The 23,688-nt window shown below is 41.8% G+C and overlaps 1 protein-coding gene across 1 annotated transcript in view; it reads right to left on the minus strand.

Annotated features, from left to right (window-relative positions):
* Positions 1 to 23,505, minus strand: part of GATB (glutamyl-tRNA amidotransferase subunit B) — a 47,145-nt gene extending 23,640 nt beyond the window's left edge. The window contains exons 1-6 of the mRNA XM_063135139.1: positions 23,345 to 23,505; positions 21,336 to 21,486; positions 12,081 to 12,194; positions 7,816 to 8,014; positions 6,338 to 6,460; positions 2,027 to 2,140 (exon numbers count right to left, since the gene is read on the minus strand). Coding sequence (XP_062991209.1) covers positions 2,027 to 2,140; positions 6,338 to 6,460; positions 7,816 to 8,014; positions 12,081 to 12,194; positions 21,336 to 21,486; positions 23,345 to 23,496 — 853 coding nt within the window. The 5' untranslated portion in view covers positions 23,497 to 23,505. The remainder of the gene's footprint in view (positions 1 to 2,026; positions 2,141 to 6,337; positions 6,461 to 7,815; positions 8,015 to 12,080; positions 12,195 to 21,335; positions 21,487 to 23,344) is intronic.
* Positions 23,506 to 23,688: the final 183 nt, after the last annotated feature.

Consider the following 23,688-nt stretch of genomic DNA (forward strand, 5'->3'; position numbering starts at 1 on the left):
GGGTGCTCCTACCCTTTTCACAGGGTTTAATTTTGAACATAAGCTCATTCTGAAGTATTCGGAAGCCATGCAACTTGAACAATTTTTCTGTCATCATATTGACTAGGGCAGATTTCTTGCACACTATCTTTATTTAACTGATCCTTTACTGGAGTAGTCTCTGTTAGAGATCATGTGCATATTTTAAGCTTTGCCGTTCTTTTATGCAGTCCAAAGTGGAAAAATATTTTGCGCATATAAAAAGCTGCCTTATACTGAATGAGACTATTGGTCCGCCTAGCTCAATACTGTCTATACTGACTGGGAGTGGTTTCTCGGGATTTCGGACAGGAATCTTTCCCAGACCTGCTTGGATTAAACCTGGGCCTTTGTGAATGCAAAACATGTGCTCCACCACTGAGCTACAGCCCTTCTCCCAACATATATGTGCCCTCATAAATACCCTTTTCATTTTCTGAGCCCAACACACCATGTGTTTGGTTACATAGCAGCCTTCCTCTCGTGAAATCCCCACATTGCACATTCAGGTTCTTGGTGGCTCACACATCCTTTTCCTCTCTCAGCATCTCCATGCTAGCATGGAGCTAAACTGGCATCTACTAAGCAACAAATCACTACATGTTGTTTTTGTTGTTAGCAACACCCACCCATCAACTGCCAGTCAAAAATTTACGCTGCATATTACACGTACATGCATACATCTAATGGGCTAACAAGCAATATCAGGTAATCACTTAAAAGCATGTAAAAATAGAATGAAGGAGATCAAATTTAACCAGCATGCTTGTAGTTCAGCAAATTAAGTTCAATTATCTGTGGTGTGTACGCAGCTGCAGAAGAAAGGTGGCCTGATCCTATTCACTACAGCAATAGTGGTGGCACAAGCAGTCATTCCAATCCTGACAAAGAAATATAGTTCTGATCCCTCCCAAGATGAGCTCTGTCCAAAGGCTTGGGCCAACCTCTACAGTTTCAAGTTGAGCCTTCAAGACTGCATAAATAGGCTGTCGGCCACCGACACAGTAGGATTACGTAACTTCCTGATCCTATGACAAATCTGGTATTGTACCAGAGCCAGAACCATGAACCCAGTCCTATATTCTCTATCAGGATAATGCTGAATTTTAGGATGATGCCATTCATACTGGTAAATAGATTAGGGTGCAGAAACCTGTTTCATTGTCAATTGAGATCCTAGTATTTGTGCTGTACCCCGCCTCGATCCAGAGGGAGAGGCGGGTAACAAATAAATATATTATTATTATTATTATTATTATTATTATTATTATTATTATTATTATTATTGAAAAAATCCAGTTCCTAAGATTTAGTAGATGCCCTTTTCTTGGTAGAAAAGTGGGGTGCAAATCAATCAATCAAATAAAAAAAAATATTCTGAAGGTCCAAGCGAATCTGAGCTTTTATAAAAAAAGTAAAAGAAAAAAGTGCTCATGGTTGTAGATTAAAACCTCAAAAATGTGGAATATTTCCGCTAAAATACTTAGATACATAAATGAGGCTTTGAGTTGCCAGTCATAGGTATACTTTCCACTCACCACAGATCCCTGTTTCCACACAGGGATGGCCCACAAACTGTAGAACGTATTCCTTATAGAGTAGCCTTTGCCAACCTGGTGCCCTCTAGATAAGTTGACATGTTGACTGGGGGTGATGAGACTTGTAATCCAACACATCTGAAGGGCTCCAGGTTGACAAAGGTTACTAGAGAGATCTGTCTGAACTCCAGCCTGTTACCTTCAGAAGGACAAAATAATAACAACAACATTTGTGATTTTGTTTATAAGCCACTTCAACATCGATTTGATGGGGTAAATGTCCCTCCTTCCTCAAAAATCTGTTCCCAATACATAATTGGGAACTAAAATAAGATACGCACTTTAGAAACTCAGAAAGTTTATATTGGCATAGTGTGCCCAACCATAAAAACAACCAGGTTGTTTGAGCACAGAATTCCAAATTTTATGTTTAACCTTTCAGATAGGATGGGACGAAGTGTTTCATTTACCTATTGCCTTCGCAAGAAATCGGGCACTGTTGATGTTCTTCACTTCAGTCCTTACTCCGTATAGCTCCCCGGGACGATGTACAGATACGTTGGCATCTACTCTCAGCTGGCCCTCTGTAGAGACATCAGTAGTTGAGTAGGTTTCACCATATGGGGTTAATCACATATTATCTGTAAGAAGTTTGTATAGGACATCCAATAAAAAGTTTGGGACATGAACAAGGATGATTTGCTAGTAATTCAAGGGTGTTTTCCCCCCTTATACCTACATCTTAGAAGTGTATGAAGCTATAACTAGAAGGTATTAACACACTTCTAACAGAAACAAAACACACATTGGAATCTCTTCTGGGGGGTTGTTCCAAGTTGGCATAGCTTATATATACACATCACTCTGAATGGAGCATCTACACACATCTTAAGACACAGGCATTGACTGATAACATTTCCAGGTTTTTCAAAGATCACATGGGAAACAGCCCTTGCAGCCTTTCCAAGCCTTCACATTCATTTGGAATATACTTCAATCTTTTAGAACAGAACCTGGCATGTGTTGCTTCAGAGCTGTATGGGATTCGTGCAGTCATAGTCTAAGACAGAAGGTTCAAAAACTTTTAAGGACATGCCACACAAGAGGTTTTTGCAGCACAGATGCACATTCCTGGCAAGACTTCATAGCAGAGAGAATTGTGGCAAGGCCCATGTGGAAAACTGTTGTGTCAACACTGTGCAACATAGCCCTTCCTTTTCTCAGATTTTAACTGAGCCAGTAGTACAGGATAGTCCTATGAGAATATGCCCCAAGAAGAGAAACAAACTCTGACCAAACTTCTTAATGGCAAGCAGCGAAACCACAAAGCATCAAGACAGAATATTGCTTTTCTGTGGGCTTTTGATTCGCATGAAACTATCATTTGAGGGCTTCACATAGCTCTGTCAGAAAGCCAATAACCATTCAGGGCAGATGTACTCAAGTGTCCTTGAAAATGTACAGCTCAAGGACAGGTGCCAGAAACCTGTTTTTGCTTCCCCTCAAGGAACTGTAATCTTTGCCACAAATACAATTTTGAATCCTTCCCAACTGCCAAAAGCGTAATAGATACAGACCAGTATAAAGTGATGCAGAGGGCAATCTGGCACTCAAGCAAAGGGTGGGATTGAAGCTCCACAGAGTCCTTTCTGAGCTATAATTCTTTGTTTCTCCATGTCCTTTCTAAAGAGGCATCTAAGAGTCTGGCAGTCAAACTGGTAAAGCAATCTAAAATCCCCCCAAGAAATACCACACCATTAAACTACACTGAAAAACACACAAAATTCTCGCACCTTCCATCTTATCTGCACTTAAGTTAATGCCCTGTAAAGTGAAGCAAATATTGGATATTTACACAACATGGTAAACAGCACAGGTATTAAATTTATAAAGGATAAAACTTGAGCATCCTGTCAGAATTAAGTCTCCTCAAGGGCACTTTCCAAAGATAAGAGCGCTCCCTTTCATACCACTGTGCAATATTGTTGAGTAGCACTAGACAAGGAAAAGTGTAGACAGGTGGTGCCTTTCTTTATAGCACTATCCAAAAGCACAGGTACACAGATGATGGTGATTTATTAATTTATTTCATTTCATTTCTATACTGCCCCACAGTCAAAGCTCTCTGCACACTTCACAACAATTCATAAAAAAATGACAACCCTTTACAAAATACAGCATTATGATAAAAAGAGTTTAAAAAACATTTGCCATAAAAAATGGAAAACAATTTAAACAGCTAAAATTTCAGCAAACAGGTTTAAAATAACAGACCTGCTCAGCATAGCAGACATAGATGCCCCACCATCTGCTATTAAACACCTGGGAATAGAGGGTAGTCTTAATCTGGCACCTCAAAGATAATAGTATCAGCACCAGGTGGCCTCAGTGGGGAGTTCATTCCATAGTCTGAGAGGCCACCACTGAGAAGGTTCTCTCTCTCTCTCTCTCTTGTTGCCACCTTCCAAGCCTCCCTTAAAGGTTGCACTCAGAGAAAGGCCCCAGATGTTGATTGTAACATCTGGGTATTTTCAGGTCACAAGAGGCAGCCCATGAGGTGTCGTGGTCCTGAGCTGTGTAGCGCTTTATAGGTTCAAACCAGCACCTTAAATCGGAAACTTACAAGCAACCAATGCAAGTGGGCCAGTATTGGTTTTATATGCTCAGACCTTCTGATTCGAGTTATTCATCTGGCTGCCACATTTTGAACAAGCTGCAGTTTTTGAACAATCTTCAATGGCAGCCCCATGTAGAGTTCATTGCAATCATCTAATTTGGAGATTACCAGAGCATAGATTACTGAGACCGGGAAAGCTACAATTGCCAGGAGAATGCCATATTCTTGACCAAATTCCAGAGGACAATCACGGAGTTGCAGTACAGAAACCCTGCCCGCACACCTTGAGACTTGAGATTGTGTTTGTTCTTGTCTTATTGCCTGTCTGATGCCTGAAGCCTTGGCCCAAGACTCACTTGCAGCTCTGAATTGCCCTTTATCACCAACATGTTTCTGGATCAGGCATGCATCAAACAACTACAGGCTCTTAGACTCTCAATATCTGCAGATGAATTACTGTTTGCCCTTCAGCTATTCATGCCTCCTCCACCTTGATTTTTAGTTGACTTAAGGTCTTGCTCTTGTGGGTAGCAACCACTTTCTCATTTTCCTACTTGAGATTCTCACAAAGCCAAGGGAAGGGCATGACAATGAGACACCTGCTATTCCCTCATAGTACTTTCAGCTCTTCTGACTATCTCACCACAAAGTCATGGTCCTCATCTTGGCTCACTGCAGGTGGTTGTTATTGAAAGGATCGATGCCAAATTCAGCCTGTATCTCCACACCCCAAATGGAAGAGAGGTAAGACAGGAAGGGGGAAGCTCAACCTCAGAGAGAAATAACTTGGATAACTGAGAAAGGATAGTTCAAGTAGTATGCTGCAGAAGGAACAATTTCTAGCAGACGAACACCAAATTCTGCAAGCCTTAAGACAGTTTCACAATCAAACCTCCGCCATGACAAAAACTGGAGTAAGTTACCGTGCTTCACTGGAGAATGCATCATCAAGAACAGATTCATAGGAAAGCGATGTGTGTTTGTACTTCAGAAGGTGTGCAAAATCAAAAAAGTGACCATCACAAAGAATTCCTAAAAGGATAAAGCTGCTGAAGCTTCTCCAGATAAGAATGCTTTCCTGAAAAGGTTTTCAAAAGCAACCTACACTAGCAGCAGCCAGATATGTAGAGAAATGTTTGTGATTGTAACCATAATGAACGGAGCTGGCGAGGTCAGGAGATATCAACTGAAGCCTCCTATAAACTGGGAAAAAGATGAAGCTGCTACCATCCCATCCCATCCCCCACTAAGATTTTATTTGGAAAGCTGATGTCCTATTCAAGTGATATGTTTCTCCACTGATTATTCTTGATAAAGAGGGGGAGAAATACAGCAGGCTATAGTCCACTGCTCAGAGCCAGACAGCCCCTAGTAGAGCATGCTTGCTTCTAAACAATTATTGCTGCTTTTGCGAATTGTGTAGCTACGCACCGGAGGCAAGGGTCAGAGGGAAAGGAAAGTGAGCCAAGGTACACACAATATATACAACTGGAGACACTAATGAGGAAACAAATACAAGAGAAACATTGAGGCTCATTACCATATTATATAACAGCAGCTTGTAAATTGAGCGGACCTCAGTCTCAGTTACTCTGAGGTGCTATATAAATTCTAGGCAGATTAATATGCAAATAATATAAACATGTCCATATACACTAGTGCAATATTAAAGAGTCTGGTATCACACATTCACGTTAAACTTTAGCCCAAATCATTCGACGTTGCAATGCAGCTAGCTGAGGTGAACCTGGAGATTATTAGTCAGGTTACAATTACTGTCGTTCCAAAGAATCCGCATCACAACAACATGGAAGTAGGGAAAGCAGGCAGGCTGTGAGGGTGGGGGGACAGCGCAGGAGCCATCAGTCATTGCCTTTCTGCTAAGATTTAGCATGCAAAATTTAAAAAGGCCTAGCAGTACAAAAAAACTGAGCTGATGAGGAGGTAGCCAGGCCTCTCTAAGACGCCTGAGGCGCAAGTGACCTTATTCAGACTCTGAAGATTTTACAAAGAAAAAGAAAAGAAACCCAAAACAGAACAGCACCACAATAATACGGAGTGATAGGCAGCTGCGAGGCAAAAGTAAGTCAGATGCTGTGAAAGTGCCTTTGTGAGGAGAAAATTACGGCTGAGGAAGGATAAACATGCCCTCCTAGTTCTCTACCTGCCATGTTTGCTTGGCTGCTCCCAAGAGCCTGCAGGATAAGCTGAAGCTCTCTCACCGCTGCAGCAGCTTCTTCCCCACAGCACATATCGGGCTCCATGACAACCTCCATGAGGCCAACTCCTACCAGAGACAGACAAGAGACTTCTAACAGCAGCTTTTGATTGCAACACAGAAATTCAGACATGAAAACTGACCGCACATGAAAGCACTCAAGCTTTGTGTGAGGAAACTGGGAACCATTTATGATTTAATCTCTGTTAAAATGGCTGCATTTGCAAAACTGATACAAAAACGCTCAGCTTTCTCCACTACTGAGAGAAAAGCAATGTCCAGTATTCTTCCAAGTGTAAGGCAGATTGCTCAAAAGCACTTATTTTGGGCTGAACTATATGTATGATAGCAGATACAGGTCTGGGAACTCTGGCCATTGAAAAGCAGTGACAGCTGGGAGCCCCAGAGGTGCAAGGTGTTTAACCTCCCATTCATGAACACCCTGCTCCCTCAATGAGAAGCTTTTGCCCACCTGGCATGGCAAACATATATCTGCATGGGGAGATGGAGTGCAGATGTTACGGTTCAGCATCTAGGCCATATTGTACCCTCCAGATGTTTTGGACTTCAACTCCTCTCGGCCCCAGCCATCATGGCCAACTGTCAGGAATGCTGGGGGTTCTGGTCCAAAACAACTGGACAGCACCAGGTCTGGGAAGGCTGCACTAGACATCGCTTCAAGCAGCCATCTGCAAGTTTCTGTCCAGTTTATGGCTAAATCTTTATTCTGACACCAATCAGGTTCCATTTACTCTCCCGTTTGAGAACTCTGAATAGAAGAAAAACAGTTGGTATGTTGTGAGTCTCTGTGTATACAGATGATTAAGACCCACCCCTTTTCCTCTGTAAACAGCCAATGGAACTGGCAGCTAAGTTTGCCCAATCTGTGTTTGCTGCCAGACATGTAGATCAGCAGTGAGAAAGTCATAAGAACGTTAGAAGGGCCATGCTGGATTAGATCGAGGGTCCATATAGTCCAGCACTCTGTTCACACAGTGGCCAACCATCTGTCAACCAGGGACCAACAAAGGAGGACATGGTGCAACAGCACCCTCCCACCCATGTTCCCTAGCAACTGGTGCACACAGGCTTACTGCCTCGAATACTGGAGGTAGCACATAGCCATCAGGACTAGTAGCCATTGATAGATTTCTCCTCCAGGAATTTATCTAACCCCCTTTAAAGCCATCCAAATTGGTGACCATCACTACATCTTGTGGCAATGCATTTTCTTTTGCACCCCTGATCAACCCAAACGTTCAGCTGACATGATTTAACAAAACCAACCCACAACAACACGGATGCAGAACTGAACACTCCCTGCCATATGTTTTAGCAGGAGTGTAGACGGCTTCTGCTCCCCCACCTTTTTTTTTTTTTTTTTTAAAAAAACAATCTTACAGAGTGATGAGGACGAAGCCTACCTGCTCTGTTCAAATCAACAAGGGTCTGGCTCCTGAAGTCATCGTGGAGGCTCTTTCCACTGTCTTGCTCCAGCTGTAACTGCTTGATCCTCACAGTCTTGGTTACCATTTCATTCTGGTTTTTCCCTACACACAGGCTATATGACAAGCTCCCATTCACAGCAATGGGAAGTCTTTGTTGGGTGATCTGATAGCCAGCCTGTATTTAGAATTTCAGCAGTCAGCAGTAATCAACTACTTCAGAATGAACCATCATCACCATTATATTTCAACAGATGACCTTTTCCTTTTAGCCATTATTAACAACAAATCCATACCATACACATCATAGGCTCTGTATAATCTCTCCACTTAGATTCTTTCCCTCCTCTGTCATTCCCCCTTAGAACGAAGTCTTTTTTAAAACTCGCAGATGATGAGCAACAACAAGCCACAGGAATTCCATTTTGTCTCGGGAGCTCCATTTTTCATATACAACTGGCCAAAGATCCCCAAAGTGGCATTTATCTTATCGAAATGCATTATAAACCTAAACAGGTTCCTGTGACAGTGCCAACTTATTTATTTTATTTTATTTATTTAAAACATTTGTATCCCACCCTATATCACTAGGATCTCAGGGCGGTGTACAGATAAAATCATACAATATAAAAAAATATATATACACAGCTAAAAACAAATCAAACCATTATTCAAGTTAAAACCAATATATAATTTAAAAGCAGTAAAAACAATTAAAACAGTTAAAACAATGTGCCATCTTAGTGAATTTAACCATTAAAGGCTTTGTTAAAAAGCCATGTTTTTACTTTCGCCAGAATAGAGTCAGTGTTGGCACCAGTTAGGCCTCCAAGGGGACGGCATTCCACAGTCGGGGTGCCAGAACAGAGAAAGCCCTCTCCCATGTCCCACCATAGCATATGTGTTGCGTTGGTGGGATGCGGAGGAGAGCTCCTCCAACAGATCTCAAGTCTCAGGCAGGCATATATAAGGAGAGGCGCTCCCTCAAGTATCAAGGGAGCTCTGTGTTTTACTGGAAAACTACATGGAGAAAATTACTTGGGGTGTGGTATTTGCAGCAGAGAACTGGCTGGCAGGAGAGTTGAGCACTCCTCCCTACCTGCTGAGTCCTCCTTTCAAGTAGCCCCCTCCTGCATAAGTATTACAAGTGTTGAGAATACCACATTTCCCTCATAACAAACTAGGCTTTTTGTAACCATTTCCTCTCTTGAACCAACATGGTGTGTGGCGGGGTGCGTGTGTGTGTGTGTGTGCGTGCGTGCAGTTTGCATCTCTTTAGGATCAGAGTTGGAAGAGACCTCTAAGGCCATCTAGCCCAAGCCCCTGCCAATGCAGGGAATCCACTCCTACAGATGTACCGATGATGATGATGATGATGATTATAAAACTGTTCCGTCTCTCTTTCACAGATTGTCAGGCCTTCTGTCATCCGCTCAGTGATAGAATCGGATTTTTAAATGATGCTGCGCTTGGCACTAATGTATCTGTGCAATTTTACCATCCCCAAACAGTTTGCTTGTCTGCAGAATTTGCGTACCTCAGAAAAAGCTGGTCCACTATGTAATCCGCAAGTTGGAGTCATAGAAATACGAGCTCATTTGAATGTGTTGTGGATTACTCTGACATCCCCGCCTATAGCTTCTGCTTAAAAATCTCTAATGAAGGAGAATTAGCCATTTTCTGAGGCAGTCTGTTCCACTGTCAAACTGCTTGTATTCTCAGGTTGTTCTTCCTAATACTTACTCAAAATTCCCCCTCTTGTAATTTGAAACTGCCCTACCGTCTGGAGCAGCAGAAAACAATTTTGCTCCATCATCAGTGTGACAGCCTTCTTCAAATAACTGAAGAGCCATCATATCATCTCTTGTCTCTGCTTTGGAGCTAAGAAAATGTAGCTGTTACAGTGCTCTCTGTTAAAATCTGCAGAGAGCCAAACTTCCTGCAGCATCCAGAAAGGCAGACCATTTTTGTATATTGTCACAGGGTCTGTGCATAGAACACAGTTTCAAATCCCAACTCAGGTACAAACCCAAACTAGATTTAAAAGCAACTGCAGAACCTTCTTTTTTTTAAAAAAGAAGGTTAAATGCACCTGAAGTCTGTCCATGTATGCATACTGGACCTCTTTCCCCAGTAGAACTGATAGCAGTGTCAGGGGTGGGGGTGGGCAGTGATTTGGCTTGGTGAAAAAGTGCAGGAAAGAAAGGTTAAACACCCATGCCCCTGCACCCCATGGCTATTTAAACGTTTCTTTTCCTTTTCAAGACATCGGTAGATCTGACAACTGATTTCACACATTACCAAAGGCTGCCCATAAAGAAGCTCAAACTAGCGAAGATTGTGGCTGCTATTACAACGACCTCAAGGGAGCTGCACTGGTTGCCTCTTGGCTGCCAGGTGCTGGTGCTTAACTTTAATGCAAAAAACAAAACAAAAACAAACAAACAAAAGGAGAGCATCCAACACAGATCAGAAAAAAGAGAAACGAGTTTTCAGGATGCAAAATGTTTATTTTCACGAAGCCCCAACACGTTTTGGCCTGTTACTTTCTTCTAGCAAAATAATTGTCTCCTGTAATCATTTAGAAGAAATTCTGCAGACACTGGTCCCATTCACAAGACACCTTAAACCATGGCTTTAACCATGATGGTTAAACCAGAAAGCCAGTCTGTGTTCAGAAGTCACCTTAAACCGCAGCTTTAACCACGGTGAATAAAGCAAAAAGCCTTATTCACCATGGTTAAAGCCATGGTTTAAGGTGTCTTCTGAACATGGCCTGGCTTTCTGGCTTAACCACCATGGTTAAAGTCATTGTTTAAGGTGTCTTCTGAACGGGCCCATAATCTTCTTACAACCCCTGAGGAAGGTCTTTGAACAGAGTACAGGCTGAAATGTGTTGAGCTTTGTGAAAATAAACATTTTGCATTTTGAGAACCCGTTTCTCCTTTTGCTTAACTTTAAAGCCCTAAAATACTTGGAACCAAACACTTGAAGGAACTTATCTCCCTACACTAGCCTCCCCTGACTTAAGATCTGCAAGTTGGGGTGGGGAGAGGGAGCTTTTCTTAAGGTACCTTGTAGAAATCCTCTGTTATGGCACCCCCTTTTCGGAACACCCTCTCTGTGGAAGTGCAACGAGTGCTCACCATGCAATCATTTGGGGTCCAGTCAAAATGTTTCTGTTTGTCTGGGCATTTTATGCTGGTCTGTCTGTCTTTTGGGGGCTTTCATTGTTTTTATTCCATTTTGTGCTTGCATGACCATTATTATTATTATTGCATTATATTTATTATTCACCACCCTTTTGATGAAGGGCAATTTATAAATAAGTAAAATTAAATAAAAAATCTTTAGTTTGTCCCTAGGTGAACTTTGGCAACCCACTATCTCAATCTACTTTACCTCGCTAAAACACCCTTCTGATCTCCCTGGAGAAAATGTGGGATATAGATGCTGAAATAGTAGAAGTGAAGAACAACTTGTTAAGGGTGACTGCAGCACTGGCCATTTAATTAGAAGACACTCCATTCCATTTCTTGAATATAGAGATTCTTCAAGAACCATAAAAAAACCCTCTCAAGTATCTTCAGCATTAAAATTGTGGCTTCAAGGAGAAATACAGAGCCATAATAAATCTTGTCTTTTTGATGGATTTGAACAGACCAGCTTTGCTTTCTGAAATGTAATAAAGCAAATCTCGACTCCAAAGCAGGGCTGATCCTAATATAAGCGTAATCTGTAACATCCACAGATATTACTACCTGACTTTAGGTTTCCTTTATTCACTTTCAAGATCAGTGGGATTTAAAAGCAGAACGTTGTGTTTTCGATGCTCAAAAGTAATAGGAGCCAATGCCTGTGACGTCTATAGGACCATAGCACATGTTTGTAATATGCACATTTTAAAACGATCAATATCAGGTTGTTTGTCTTAACCCAAGCAGACAATTAGTGGGAACAGAGGAAGTCTGGCCCTCGCAGCGCCTTCTCCCAATTCAATTACCCAGAGCCACTGGAAACATGAGGCACAGCACTGGAGTCAGCAATCAGGACAATCACCTTCAATCAGCAAGAGTCTGGCAACAGCTGCCTATTCATCAGGGCATAATGCCGCGTCCAGCTTGGATGGGCAAAACAGTGGCAGAGAACAAAAAGCATCTCTTCTGCCGGGCTGCTCCCCCATCCGTTCTCCAGGCCTGTCCTTCTTCCGATTTGCCAAGGGACAAAGCTCAATACATACTCACAGGCAGATCTGCATAGAAATAGTGTTTCCTGTCAAACAAGGACTTCTTGTTTATGGTGCAGTTCAGCGCAAGGCTCGTTGTCACGGCTGCTTCTACACATCTCCTGTTGAGGACCTAAAGAAACACGACACACGACTTCAGTCAGATACCCAGAATGGAACAAATGCCTCTCCCACGCACTGCCTTTTAAACAGTGTGCATTCCATTTTGCTTGCCTTCAAGAAGCATTATCTCGCTACTCGTGTGTGGGAAGCTCAGGCTCAGCAGCTAAAATCTGAAGTCTTATGCATACCAGGTTGGGGAAGGTGGGGGGGAACTGGGGAAGGCATTGTCTGGGTTATCTGCAGCTCAGTGAGAGAACATGTGCTTTGAACAGTTGACACATTCCAGGTTTAAAGGTTGGGGCCTTTGGTTTAGGGCTCTTTAATACTGCAGGCCCCAGAGAGTGGATTTTTACCCACTGACAGTAGCAGCACAGACCGACCACTGGTCCATCTTAAAATGAACGCTTTTGAACTCAATGATGAGTAAAGACTTCAGAATGTCACATCTCAATTAGTTGAAGTGGCCAGGAGATGAGAGTTAATGGTACAAAGATAGCTATAATTTATGAGGGCTGATTTAGAACAAGGGAGAAAGACAGAGAGGGAACTTCCCTTCGTAATACCTTCCTAGGCTATTTTACTACTACTGCTACCTATTGCAACTACTACTAATCGTAATAATAATAAGCGTTTGCGTAACACTGAAAAAGAGGGTTCGAAATCATTCACAGATACTATCATTTCTCCGAGCAACCACCCTATTAAGGAGATCAATGTTATTAAGCCTGTATTGACCATTTTAGAGACTTTGGCCACCATTAAAATCCCTCATTCAAGAAAAACATTTCTCAAGTTTTCTCAAATGCACACAGATAGCATCTGTTCTATTTTTATCAGTTTTAATAAGAATATATATTATAAATTAAAAAAGAGATGGCCCACATTTGCTTTCTCCACCCTAGCCCATCCAACAGATGAGCTCATCTGTGACCACTCCAGATGTTGCTGGACTACAACTCCCATCATTGGCCATGCCAAGTTGGGCTGACGGAACCTGGCGTTCCCTCAGCCCAAGCTGGCATGTAGAATTGCTGGTTCCCCTCCCCTGCAATAGAGGAAACGGTGATGGTGGGAACAGTAGCCTACGGCTGTTCCCTGAACAGTTGCAGATGTACTAACTCAACTCTGATAGTCCGACCCTACAGTGATAGAGTAGCCAAGCCAATGGCAGTCAGAGCAACCATGACATGTACAACCTGTCCAGGCCTATGGTAAGATCAAAGTTGCTTGCAGCTGGACACTGCTAACAGGCCCTAGACCATAAAGATGATTGTATTTTATTCACCTGTACAACAATCTCTCTATACATTCCCCCTTGTATAAGGAACTTGGCACAACCTGCTTAGAAACCACTTTTGTTTCTCCATGACAATATTCAATCCTGTGAAAAAGATTAGCTCTCCCAACTTGCAATAAATAAGTGAAATCCAGTGTCAAAACCCAGCCTCTGTTCTCACAGTCTGATGCTAGCAGATGTCAATTCATTGATGCAGCCGGCTTACCTTCCAGTACCTTTAGGATTTGGAGTGGAAAAAGCTCAGGCTGAATGTTTGAAAATGCTGGAAATCAGAATTACAAAGCTGCTCTAAAACTATAAGGGTGTTTGGTCTTTGTTTCTTTTCTCAAGTTTGTTCAGGCTAAATTGACAATCAGTTTAGCTGCGATTTTAAGTCATGGATGGGCCATCTGCGACACTATGGCGACATGCGGCCCTCAGCTTTATTAAAAAGCTCCCTGCAAGCAATCAGTTCAGACTTCAGGCAAGAGTGCTCTGTTCCTTCCCTGGCCCCCAGCTAGGTGGGAAGGAAGGGAGAGGGGGAGAGAGAGAGAGAGATGGCAGAAAAAGAAAAGGCGTGACCTGGCCACTTTGAGCTTGGGTTCCAGGCCCTGATAGATTACCCATGAAGGAATACAGACCTTCATAGAAAAAAGATTGTTCATCCCTGATTTAAAATTAGGGCTGATATTAGTCCTTTCAAACTGAAAGGAATAATTGAGCCTATCTGAATATAACTCCAAAGCGCTCCTATTCTCACTTATTTCAAATGGGGACAGAATTGTTCCCAGCTTATGCTCAAGGAGATGCACGAAGTGAAAGAGAAGATTCCTTGCAGAACCACAAAAGAATCTTTTTCATTCTTTCCAAAATGCTTTGTGACAACAAGCTAAATAGTTTGGGACCAAGGCCTTAGCTAGACCTAAGGTTTATCCTGGGATCGTCCGGGGGTCATCCCTGTTCATATAAATGACACACAGGGGATCCCGGAAGCAGGCAGGGACGACCCCGGGATGATCCTGGGATAAACCTTAGGTCTAGCTAAGGCCCAAGTTACTTGAAGGACCTCCCTCACCCATATCAGCCTGCCTGCACTTCAAGACAAGAAAGAGGTCCTTCTCATTTGCCCACCTGTGAGGTGGATGATCACACGTGAGAGGGCCTTCTCTGCAGTGGCCCCACACCTTTGGAAAGAGCTCCCATCAGAGCTCTTTCCAAAGCCATTCTAGGCTTTTAAGAAGGCCTTGACAATATATTAGTTTACCGTGGCCTTCTCGTGATATGTATACTGCTGTTTCTGTTATTGCCATTGTGGTTGCTGGTTTTATTGTTAGCTTTTATTGCATTTATGGTTTTTTTGCTTTTTGCTTTTAATATTTTAAATGCTTTTATGTATTTTATTGTAAGTCACTTTGCGAGGGCTGGTGTCCTGAAAAGCGGACATGAAATGTTTTAAATAAATGACTATTTCGAGAGAATAACAAAGAACTTCTTGTGGTTCTGCAAGAAATCTTCTCTTTCACCATGCATCTGCTTTTGTCCTCCCCTCTGCCAAAACTTTCTCTATCGTATTGCCTAACCCCTGAAAAAATATATGAAAGATCTGAATCTAATAAGGTAATGAGATGCAAACATATTTTGGACACTTAACTAGGATGCCATTAAACCTTGGGTGTAACTACTGTGGCTTCTTGGATGTTTTGAGAAAATGGTTTGAGCTAAAATAAAGAGTGCATAACATTCAGCAGAAATGCTTACTAGTGGCAGAACAGACCCAATTAGTCCTGACTCGAAGACCAAAATGAGAGATTGCAGATAATGGCGAAGAACTAAATTGTTTTAGTGTCAAAATAATAGTTTCTTATGCAGCAAGTGTTTCCATTTTCAGTAGATTCATTTTCTAATCACAAAAAACAATAGTTATTACCGCCTCAGGAGGCTAGTTTTCCCCCCCTTAAATTTTATATTTATTTTTAACTATTCAGCTGCCCAAGTATCTATATGAAATCAGGTTGTAATGAACTGAAACTCAGATGGCCAGCAAAGACTGATTTCAGTAAATATACATCACAATCCTATCCGGATGTAGCCCCCGCTGAATTCACTGGGACTTACTCCTAGGTAAGTGGCGCAGGATCTCAGTCCTAATAAGCCAAGGACAGTGAAAGCTGGGAAGGGAAGGGGAGAGATTCAGATTCAGAGCAAGGTGGGATCCCAAATTATTGAAGGGACAGCGCTGCTCAGTCAGTACTGAATACTTATCAGAAATGGACATCCTTATGTCATCCTTAAGTTCATTTTAATAATACCAAATTAAAGTCAAAATACTGATAGAGTATTTTTATCAATATATTTTTATTTTTAATTTGTATTTTAATGTACAACATGCAAGGTAAATACAAGAGAGGTATGTCAAAAGGGAGAAAAGAGGGGGGGGGAAATAATAAATCAGATATCACTGCAGACAATATAAGAATCAGATTAAGGCTGCAATGCTATGCACGCTTTCCTGGGAGTAAGATTCACTGAACACAATGGGAGTTACTTCTGTGTAGACATAACTAACATCCTCCATAAAAGCGAAATTTTTCATAACAAATTTTTCATCCGTGGCGGGTCTACTTGGAAGTAAATCCCACTGAATTCAATGGGATTTACTCCCAGAATAAAGATGTAATAAATATTACAGCCAAAGTGTCGAAACCCTTCTTTACAGTGGTGCTTCACATGGCAGGCATAAAGTGCAAAAGCCTCTTACTTGTGTTGGTCTCAGTGAAAGCAGTGCTTCCACACCAATGCCACACAATCTTGGAAATCATCATGGAGACGTTTATGAATTTGGGCTGATGTAATGGGTAGAAGACTTGGAAATGATGTGTGTGCTACATGGTGCACATTTTGGCAGCTGTCACAACTATCATTGACACTGATCCTTGGTCTGATTGCCTACAAGAAAATACAGTATTCATGGAGGTAGGTATATGTGTGCGTGTACACATATATGCATGTTTACTAGGATAGACCAATGAAACATTGAGATCCTGCCAAACATTGAAACATTGACTTCCTGCCCAATAATTTTGTGTTGTAGGGAAAAATAGGGGTCCTTAATCCTGGGCTAGATAATTTTCTAAGTTGGATTCCAATATCTGTCAGGTATGCTTTAGGGTGGATTCCTGCATTGAGCAGGGGGTTGGACTTGATGGCCTTGTAGGTCCCTTCCAACTCTGCTATTCTATGATTCTATGATCCATGGAGTTACTGAAAGTAACTAAAACATGAAACCTACATCTCATGTAGATGTCTAGCAGCTATTATAAATTCATCGATTCACTAATCCACAACCATGTTGTTAGAAAGCAGCTCTTGCATAATGAAGCCCTCAAATATTGGCGTTTGTGGAAAAGAGAAATTCAATAAAGGCAGTCCTGCATTACCAACACAAATTGGAAAAAACAGACGTCCCCAGTGCTAATCATCAATGTGTTTGCGTTGGTTAAGTTCAGTGAAAGGGTTGGATCCTTCTTTCAGATAAATAAACCCATCACATTCCACCCCCTGGTACTTCAAATGAGGTGCCATTAATAACTGCATAAGGGATTTAACCAACTTAATAATGTACTCTGATGTGTATTTTTTTATTCTGCCAGTGAAAACTAATTTAAGATAGATCAAAGAAATGTTTAGATACTGAAATAAAGGATAATGAAGAGTACCACCTAAAAAAGCCCTTTTCAGACATACAGACACAAATCGTCCCCTGTAAACAGAATTATTCTTCCTCATCTTCCTGGCTCATCATGCTTCAGTCATCACTCCCCAGGTGACAGATTAATCTTCTAAATTAATTAACTATTGAAATGGAACTTCAGGTTCAAAATAATTAAGCTGTACACTCTCCCAGTTTAACTTTTTCCACAGCTATAAAAATGTTGGCACACAGCTGGGACTTGCAAAAGTCTCCGTGTTGACCTCATTTGGTATCCACTGAAACCAAGATGAATTTTATATTGATTTTCAACTGTGAGAGTCGAATTAAGCTGGCTAAATGTTACACAGGCATTTCGAGAAGGATCTTGTTGGCTATTTAAAACAGGCACAATAAATGCAAATAATTGAGTGGCCAAACTTTCTACCCAGCAGATGTCCAGTGGCTGGCCACTGGACATCTGCTGGGTAGAAAGTTTAGCCACTCATCCAAAATGCTCCCCCTAAAAAAGCCTCTCATCCCAGAGGACAGCAGTGGCATGAGTAGTTAATTTCTAAAAATAACTCTTGGCATCTAATTTCAAGGTACCATTCTTCCAGATTACACTTTCTCAAATCCTTTCACCGGCACTACCACTAGCCCCACCCCACTCTGCAAGTCTGAAAATTCTTCAGACTCTGACCAAGTCCCTTGCCATGTGTAACGGTTTGCCCTCCAAACTCCCCTCATGCACTAAAATGGCTCCCACTCCAGTCCTCGCTAACCTTAAACATCCCAGTCATCAAGTCCATGTCTCCTTCTTCTGGCAAACCTATCAGCTGTAAATATCAAAGTCCATATTCTGCAATGTTTTCAGCTCTCCTATACACTTCCACAACCACAGACACCTACACAGATAGTTTAAAGTGAATGGTGAGACAGCCTGAAGCAGAGGCATACAGAATTAACCTCTGATGAGTTTGCATATAACAGCGGTAAACTTTTCAGGATTTGCTGCAGTGCATGCTGCCGCCGCCATTTTGAGTATGCAACCTCCGATCAGATGTTACTCTTTGACATGCAAACCCAGACACTATGGCATAATCATGGGCTAAACAACCCAAACTTAATGTAACAACTAATTGCTTCAATCTATCTGAACTCGGGTTGGAGTGGGTCCAAAGTATACAGTAATAATAACATGGGTGGGCAGAAGGCAAATCGAAATCTACTGGCACATGTCTGGGAAATTTGCAGTAGATCAGCAAGGGTTTCTGGCTCCCAGTTCTTTAATAATAGGAACAAAAAAATGAAGAAAAGCTTGGGGTAACCAGGAATGGACTTTCGTGTGAAAAGACTGTGAGCTCAGTTCAGTTCTGGGACTGAACACAAATTGGGATAATATGTGCTCAAAGGCACACTGCTCTTTAACTCCAGGTGTATGTCTTTTACACCAGGCTCTGATTGGTAGATCTTGGGTTCTAGAAAAAACACACAAAGTAGAGCCAACGGACCTTGAAGTCTGCCACCCTGATGATTGGTATCTATACATTTCCCAATGAGGCAACCCCTTTTGAATGTGAGATTTAGAACAGGAAAATGGTGTAGGGGATAGGATTAAACAACCCTTCCCCAGGACTACAGATCAAATCACCTTCCCACTCTACAAAGTGTTTGCAAAAATCTTACTTGAACCAACATTGGCTCAGTGCAGACAACACATTAGTCAATGCAGTGCGAAAACTCCACCCAACGGTTCAGTTTTTAAGAGGTACTTTCCCACACAACACATTCTTTTTAATTTTTTTTTAATTATTGAAAAATCACATTTTGAATAATATTGTCAAATAACCTGCACAACTATTAAAATATTCAGGCACACTGAAGCACCCCGTTAAAATCAGAAAGCCTAGATCTGCATAGCTAAAGGTAACACAACTACCACTAGCCTTGCCTACTGCAGTCAATATTAAGAAGCTGTAATTTATTTAAATGTATTTATTTATTTAAAATTATGGTTAGGGTGCCTTTAAGGGTAAAAATACTAATATGGAACAATAGAAGCCCATATCACCTTCTGACGCTTGAGTACTAACATTTTAAAATGTCCATGTTCAAACTTATCTACCAAACACAGCAAAGGAAAATTCTTTTTTTACTCCTCATACAGATAAAACGCCTCTGTTGGAGGTGAACGAGAGCAGATCAAATTCTTTCATTAGGTTAGCCATCAAGCTGACTAGTAATCAGGAGCTCTTATCTCAAAAAAAGCCAGTTTCAGCTTCTCTTCAAGATTTCCCACTAGGGAACAATTATAAAAGAAACAACAAATTTGCTCTTACAATGTACAGAAAGCCACAAGAAGATGGGAGGATGCATGTAGACAGACACACACACTGCACATAGCCAGTTTGTTCACGTATGAATCGGCCCTTCACACTTTACTGTGGGAAACTAGTGCAGACATAACGAATGCCAGCACAATGTCGGGTGTGAAGAGATTCTTTAGAAGAATTTCAACATAGATTTCAGACATCAAAACCCACCCCTCTACTTGTAGCACACAACCCTCCTCCACTGTTCTTATCTTGTGCCCGCTATTCTTATGGGCATCGGGTCTCCAACTCCTTAGCCATACTCCTGGGACTCTGTGCTACAGTCATAACAGTTTGTTTGTTTGTTTGCTTCTGCAGCGGGGGCTTTTACAAATATCAAAAGACTGTGTTCGCCCATATGTCCTTACCCAAACCTTAACATCTACTCCATCCGTCTTGCTCTGAGTGTCCCCAACAAATGAAGCAAAGCAGGTGATCACTAGGGAGAGAGCCTCTTCAGTGATGGCACTTCGGTTATGGAACTGTCCCCGAGAGAGCCTCACCTAGTGCCATCTTTACAGCCTTTTTAGTACAAGGTGAAGAACTTTGTATACACCCAGGCCTTTTAAGTATCTTGTGTTTCTTTAGCCTAGGCCTCTAAATCTGAATTTTGGTGGTTTTAGTTCCATTAGGTTTTATCATTTTATACTGTATTATATAATAGCAGAAAGACTATCTTCCTTTCTCAAAAAACATCCAAATGCACTGAATTGGCAAATATGAACAACCCCCCCCCAACATTTTAACTATTTTTATTCACGCATACTCTGCCTTTCTCCAAAACAGGGGGCCAAATAACCATACTGTAGGTTTGAAGGATAGTTTCTGAACTTCATCATTACTCACTGATTTGCCTTGCTTACTGTTAGCTCTGCCTGCCTGCCTACACACACACGTCATTTTGAATTTAATAATCTAGCACTTAAGGAAAAAGAAAAATCAGAACCTGATACAGAGCCAATACCCACAAAGTCCAGGAAACCAACGTCATTGCAGACAAGCTGGAGCGTGTTCAGAGGAGGGCAACCAGGATGATCAGGGGTTTTGAAACAAAGCCCTATGAGGAGAGACTGAAACAACTGGGCATGTTTAGCCTGGAGAAGAGGAGATTGAGGGGAGACATGATAGCACTCTACAAATACTTGAAAGGTTGTCACACAGGGGAGGGCCAGGATCTCTTCTCGATCATCCCAGACTGCAGGACACGGAATAATGAGCTCAAGTTACAGGAAGCCAGATTCCATCTGGACATCAGGAAAAACTTCTGTACGAAGTTTTGTACTATATGAGCAGTACGACAATGGAACCAGTTACTTAGGGAGGTTGTGGGCTCTCCCACACTAGAGGAATTCAAGAGGCAGCTGGACAACCATCTGTCAGGTATGCTTTAGGGTGGATTCCTGCATTGAGCTTTATAGGCCCCTTCCAACTCTACTATTCTATGATTCTATGATTCATTATAGTTTCTCCTATTATAGCTTAGCAACTACAGGAACCAGTAAATATCTCCTCATGTGAGTGCCCTTGTACATGTGAACCAGTGGTGAGGATGTGTCTTTTCTTTTTGCTTATGAAACTTTGTATAGGTGCTCTATTTAAAAATATTTATTTAGAGTTGTTATATTTTTATCATGCTTTTCAGACAAGTATGGTTTCCCTCGTAACCCTTAGTCACTGTTGTCATTATCATCGTCACCATCATCTCAAAGAACTAAAAACTAATGGTGGCTGCCTGTTCTAGATCTCTCTTTATTGTTGTATCCTGTTTTGTTTGAAATTTAAGACCGCAACAAGGACTGAATTCTAACTTACCGGTAATGTTCCTGGTAGAGAAGCATCAAAGAATGATACTAAAGAGTTAGGTGGTGCTGAAAACTGGACTTGTGAACTGGAGAAAAGCTTTGAGTTGGACCAAATCTGTGCATGAATTTCCAGGCCGACAACTGCTACCCAGGGAACATCACTAAAAGAAAGTCAAGGAACATATTCACTAGCTGGGCAGATGCAATCTAAATTTCTAGAGCAGTTGAAGGGGGAAACTACAAACACAAAACACATCTGAGTTCAACAGCATGTTGCAGCACATTGAAAGCCCACCACTGATATATAATGAATGCTGAGAGGTACTGTGAAATCTTTTCATTAAGCACAGTGGAAAATTGTACAAAAGCAGCATGTTAAAAGAAGGCAAAAACTCCAAATAAAAACCCTCACATCCTGAACATCTTACATTTATTTTAAAATGTGCCTTTCAAAACTAAGGTTTGTCCAGAGAGGAAGAGTTTGCTGGACAGGTGCCCAATTTTGCAGCCAGTAGAAATTATGAAACCGAAAATAAATATTAATTTCCTTCTGAGTTTGAGAAATCTCCAACAGACAGGTGGCATATTCAATTATGCATATGCTGTCAGATGGTCACTTTCAAGCTGGGAAGGTGGGTCTACAGAGCGCTATTAGTACTGCATTAGCATAAACATCAGTAGTCTGGCAATAGAGAAATCATCTTTTTAACTCAAGAGATGGTTCTCTGAACAGCCTGAACAAGAACAAGCATCTCCCTATCTGCTGAAAAGTAATTGCTGCTCTCACATCCATAATCTTCATAGGAGCAAGAGAACAGAGTCACCTTTACTGCATGAACCGCTTGAGAGGGTCTGCAAGTAATTATCTGGACTTGTATAAAGACAGACACAAATATAATATTTCACTGGTGAAGCCAAGCGCATGCCATAGCAATGACAGAAGATCAAGATGGGAGATAAGGGGAATACAGAAAAACACTAAGCAAATACATCAAATACAGTAATCCTTTTAAATATTAAAAGAACCCTTTCTTTAAGGTTTCAAAATTTCTCTACAGTGAAATCTTTAAGAAGAGTAGACATCCTTCAGATTAATTTGAATTAATTGTCGGTTATTAGTTTATCAGCATATTTTGTGTTCAAAATATTCTGGTGGAAAAACACAACATTAAGAGGGAGAGATTTGACAGCAGTTCACAGCATAAATCTTTGGGCAACATGCATTTTGAAAACAGTGAGTAAAATTAAGATTGGGGGCTCCAAAAATGTTTCCCATGCATAATGACATGATGGTGTCTCTTTTGTTATAGATGAATTTACTAAAACCAAGCTGCATTTATTTTAGTGGAAACAGTTTCTTCTCATGTGCTTGGGACTGTAATTCAAAGCCTGCGCCAAATGCACAATTTCCTTGCAGTTATAGGAAAAGGCAACAGTGTAGACATGCGGACATCATCTAATGTGCATGCATATTTATATTGCCACACACAGATGCAGCTGGAAGGTGCTGCACATTGCATCTTCCACACACTCTTGCATAATTTTCATCCACAACAGTGCATGCTTTCCCCGCAATATTGCATAGGAAAAGTGTCATTTGCAAAGGGGTCCTCAGCCTAGAGAACAGATCAACACAACGTTTCTGATACACGTTGACGTCTTCAGCTGGTAAAGGAACTATCAGCTTAAATTCTGTACCACCCGCACTGTACCTGCAGTGCTATTTTAATCGAGGAGAATAGGGGCAAGGCTTTTGACCGTGACTTACTATATTCCACTTTTCACCCTCATCCAGATCTCTGCGATATACGAACACTCAAATGAATAGATATCCCGTGTATGGAAAGGACTCGAGATGTGAGAAGGATAACAAGGAGAATGGGATGGGCTGCCTTTAGCGCAAACCCACCGCAAGAAGGGAGCGTTGGCAGATAATCGTAACAGAGGTCGAAAAGCATAAATTCTTCAACTACCCACCCCGGCAACCCAAGCGCCGGACCCGGCTATTCCCTGGCATACCGGTTCTGTTTCGCTGTAGTCTCCGCTGCACTCCGGCAGAGCGCGCTAGCGGCCACCGGACCCTCCCGGCCACGGAGTCCGGCGACATTCCCAACGCAGAGATCCCCGTTCCGAAACCAACGCCGGCAGCGCCGCATCATGGGGGCCGCCATTTTGCTCGGAATTGGTGAGATATCAGGTGACCCATCCGCTCTCACGGGGCCTCCTGGGAAATGTAGTCCCGAGCGCGCGCATACTAGAGGAAAGGAAGGGAGGTGGGGCAAAACACACTCACCAAAACCTTCATTTCCCGTGATACACGGCAATTGATCCCTCTAAATCCAACGGGGAGAGAAAGAGCAAGT

Source organism: Elgaria multicarinata, chromosome 10 (genome assembly GCF_023053635.1).
Source record: "Elgaria multicarinata webbii isolate HBS135686 ecotype San Diego chromosome 10, rElgMul1.1.pri, whole genome shotgun sequence".
NCBI lineage: Eukaryota > Metazoa > Chordata > Lepidosauria > Squamata > Anguidae > Elgaria > Elgaria multicarinata.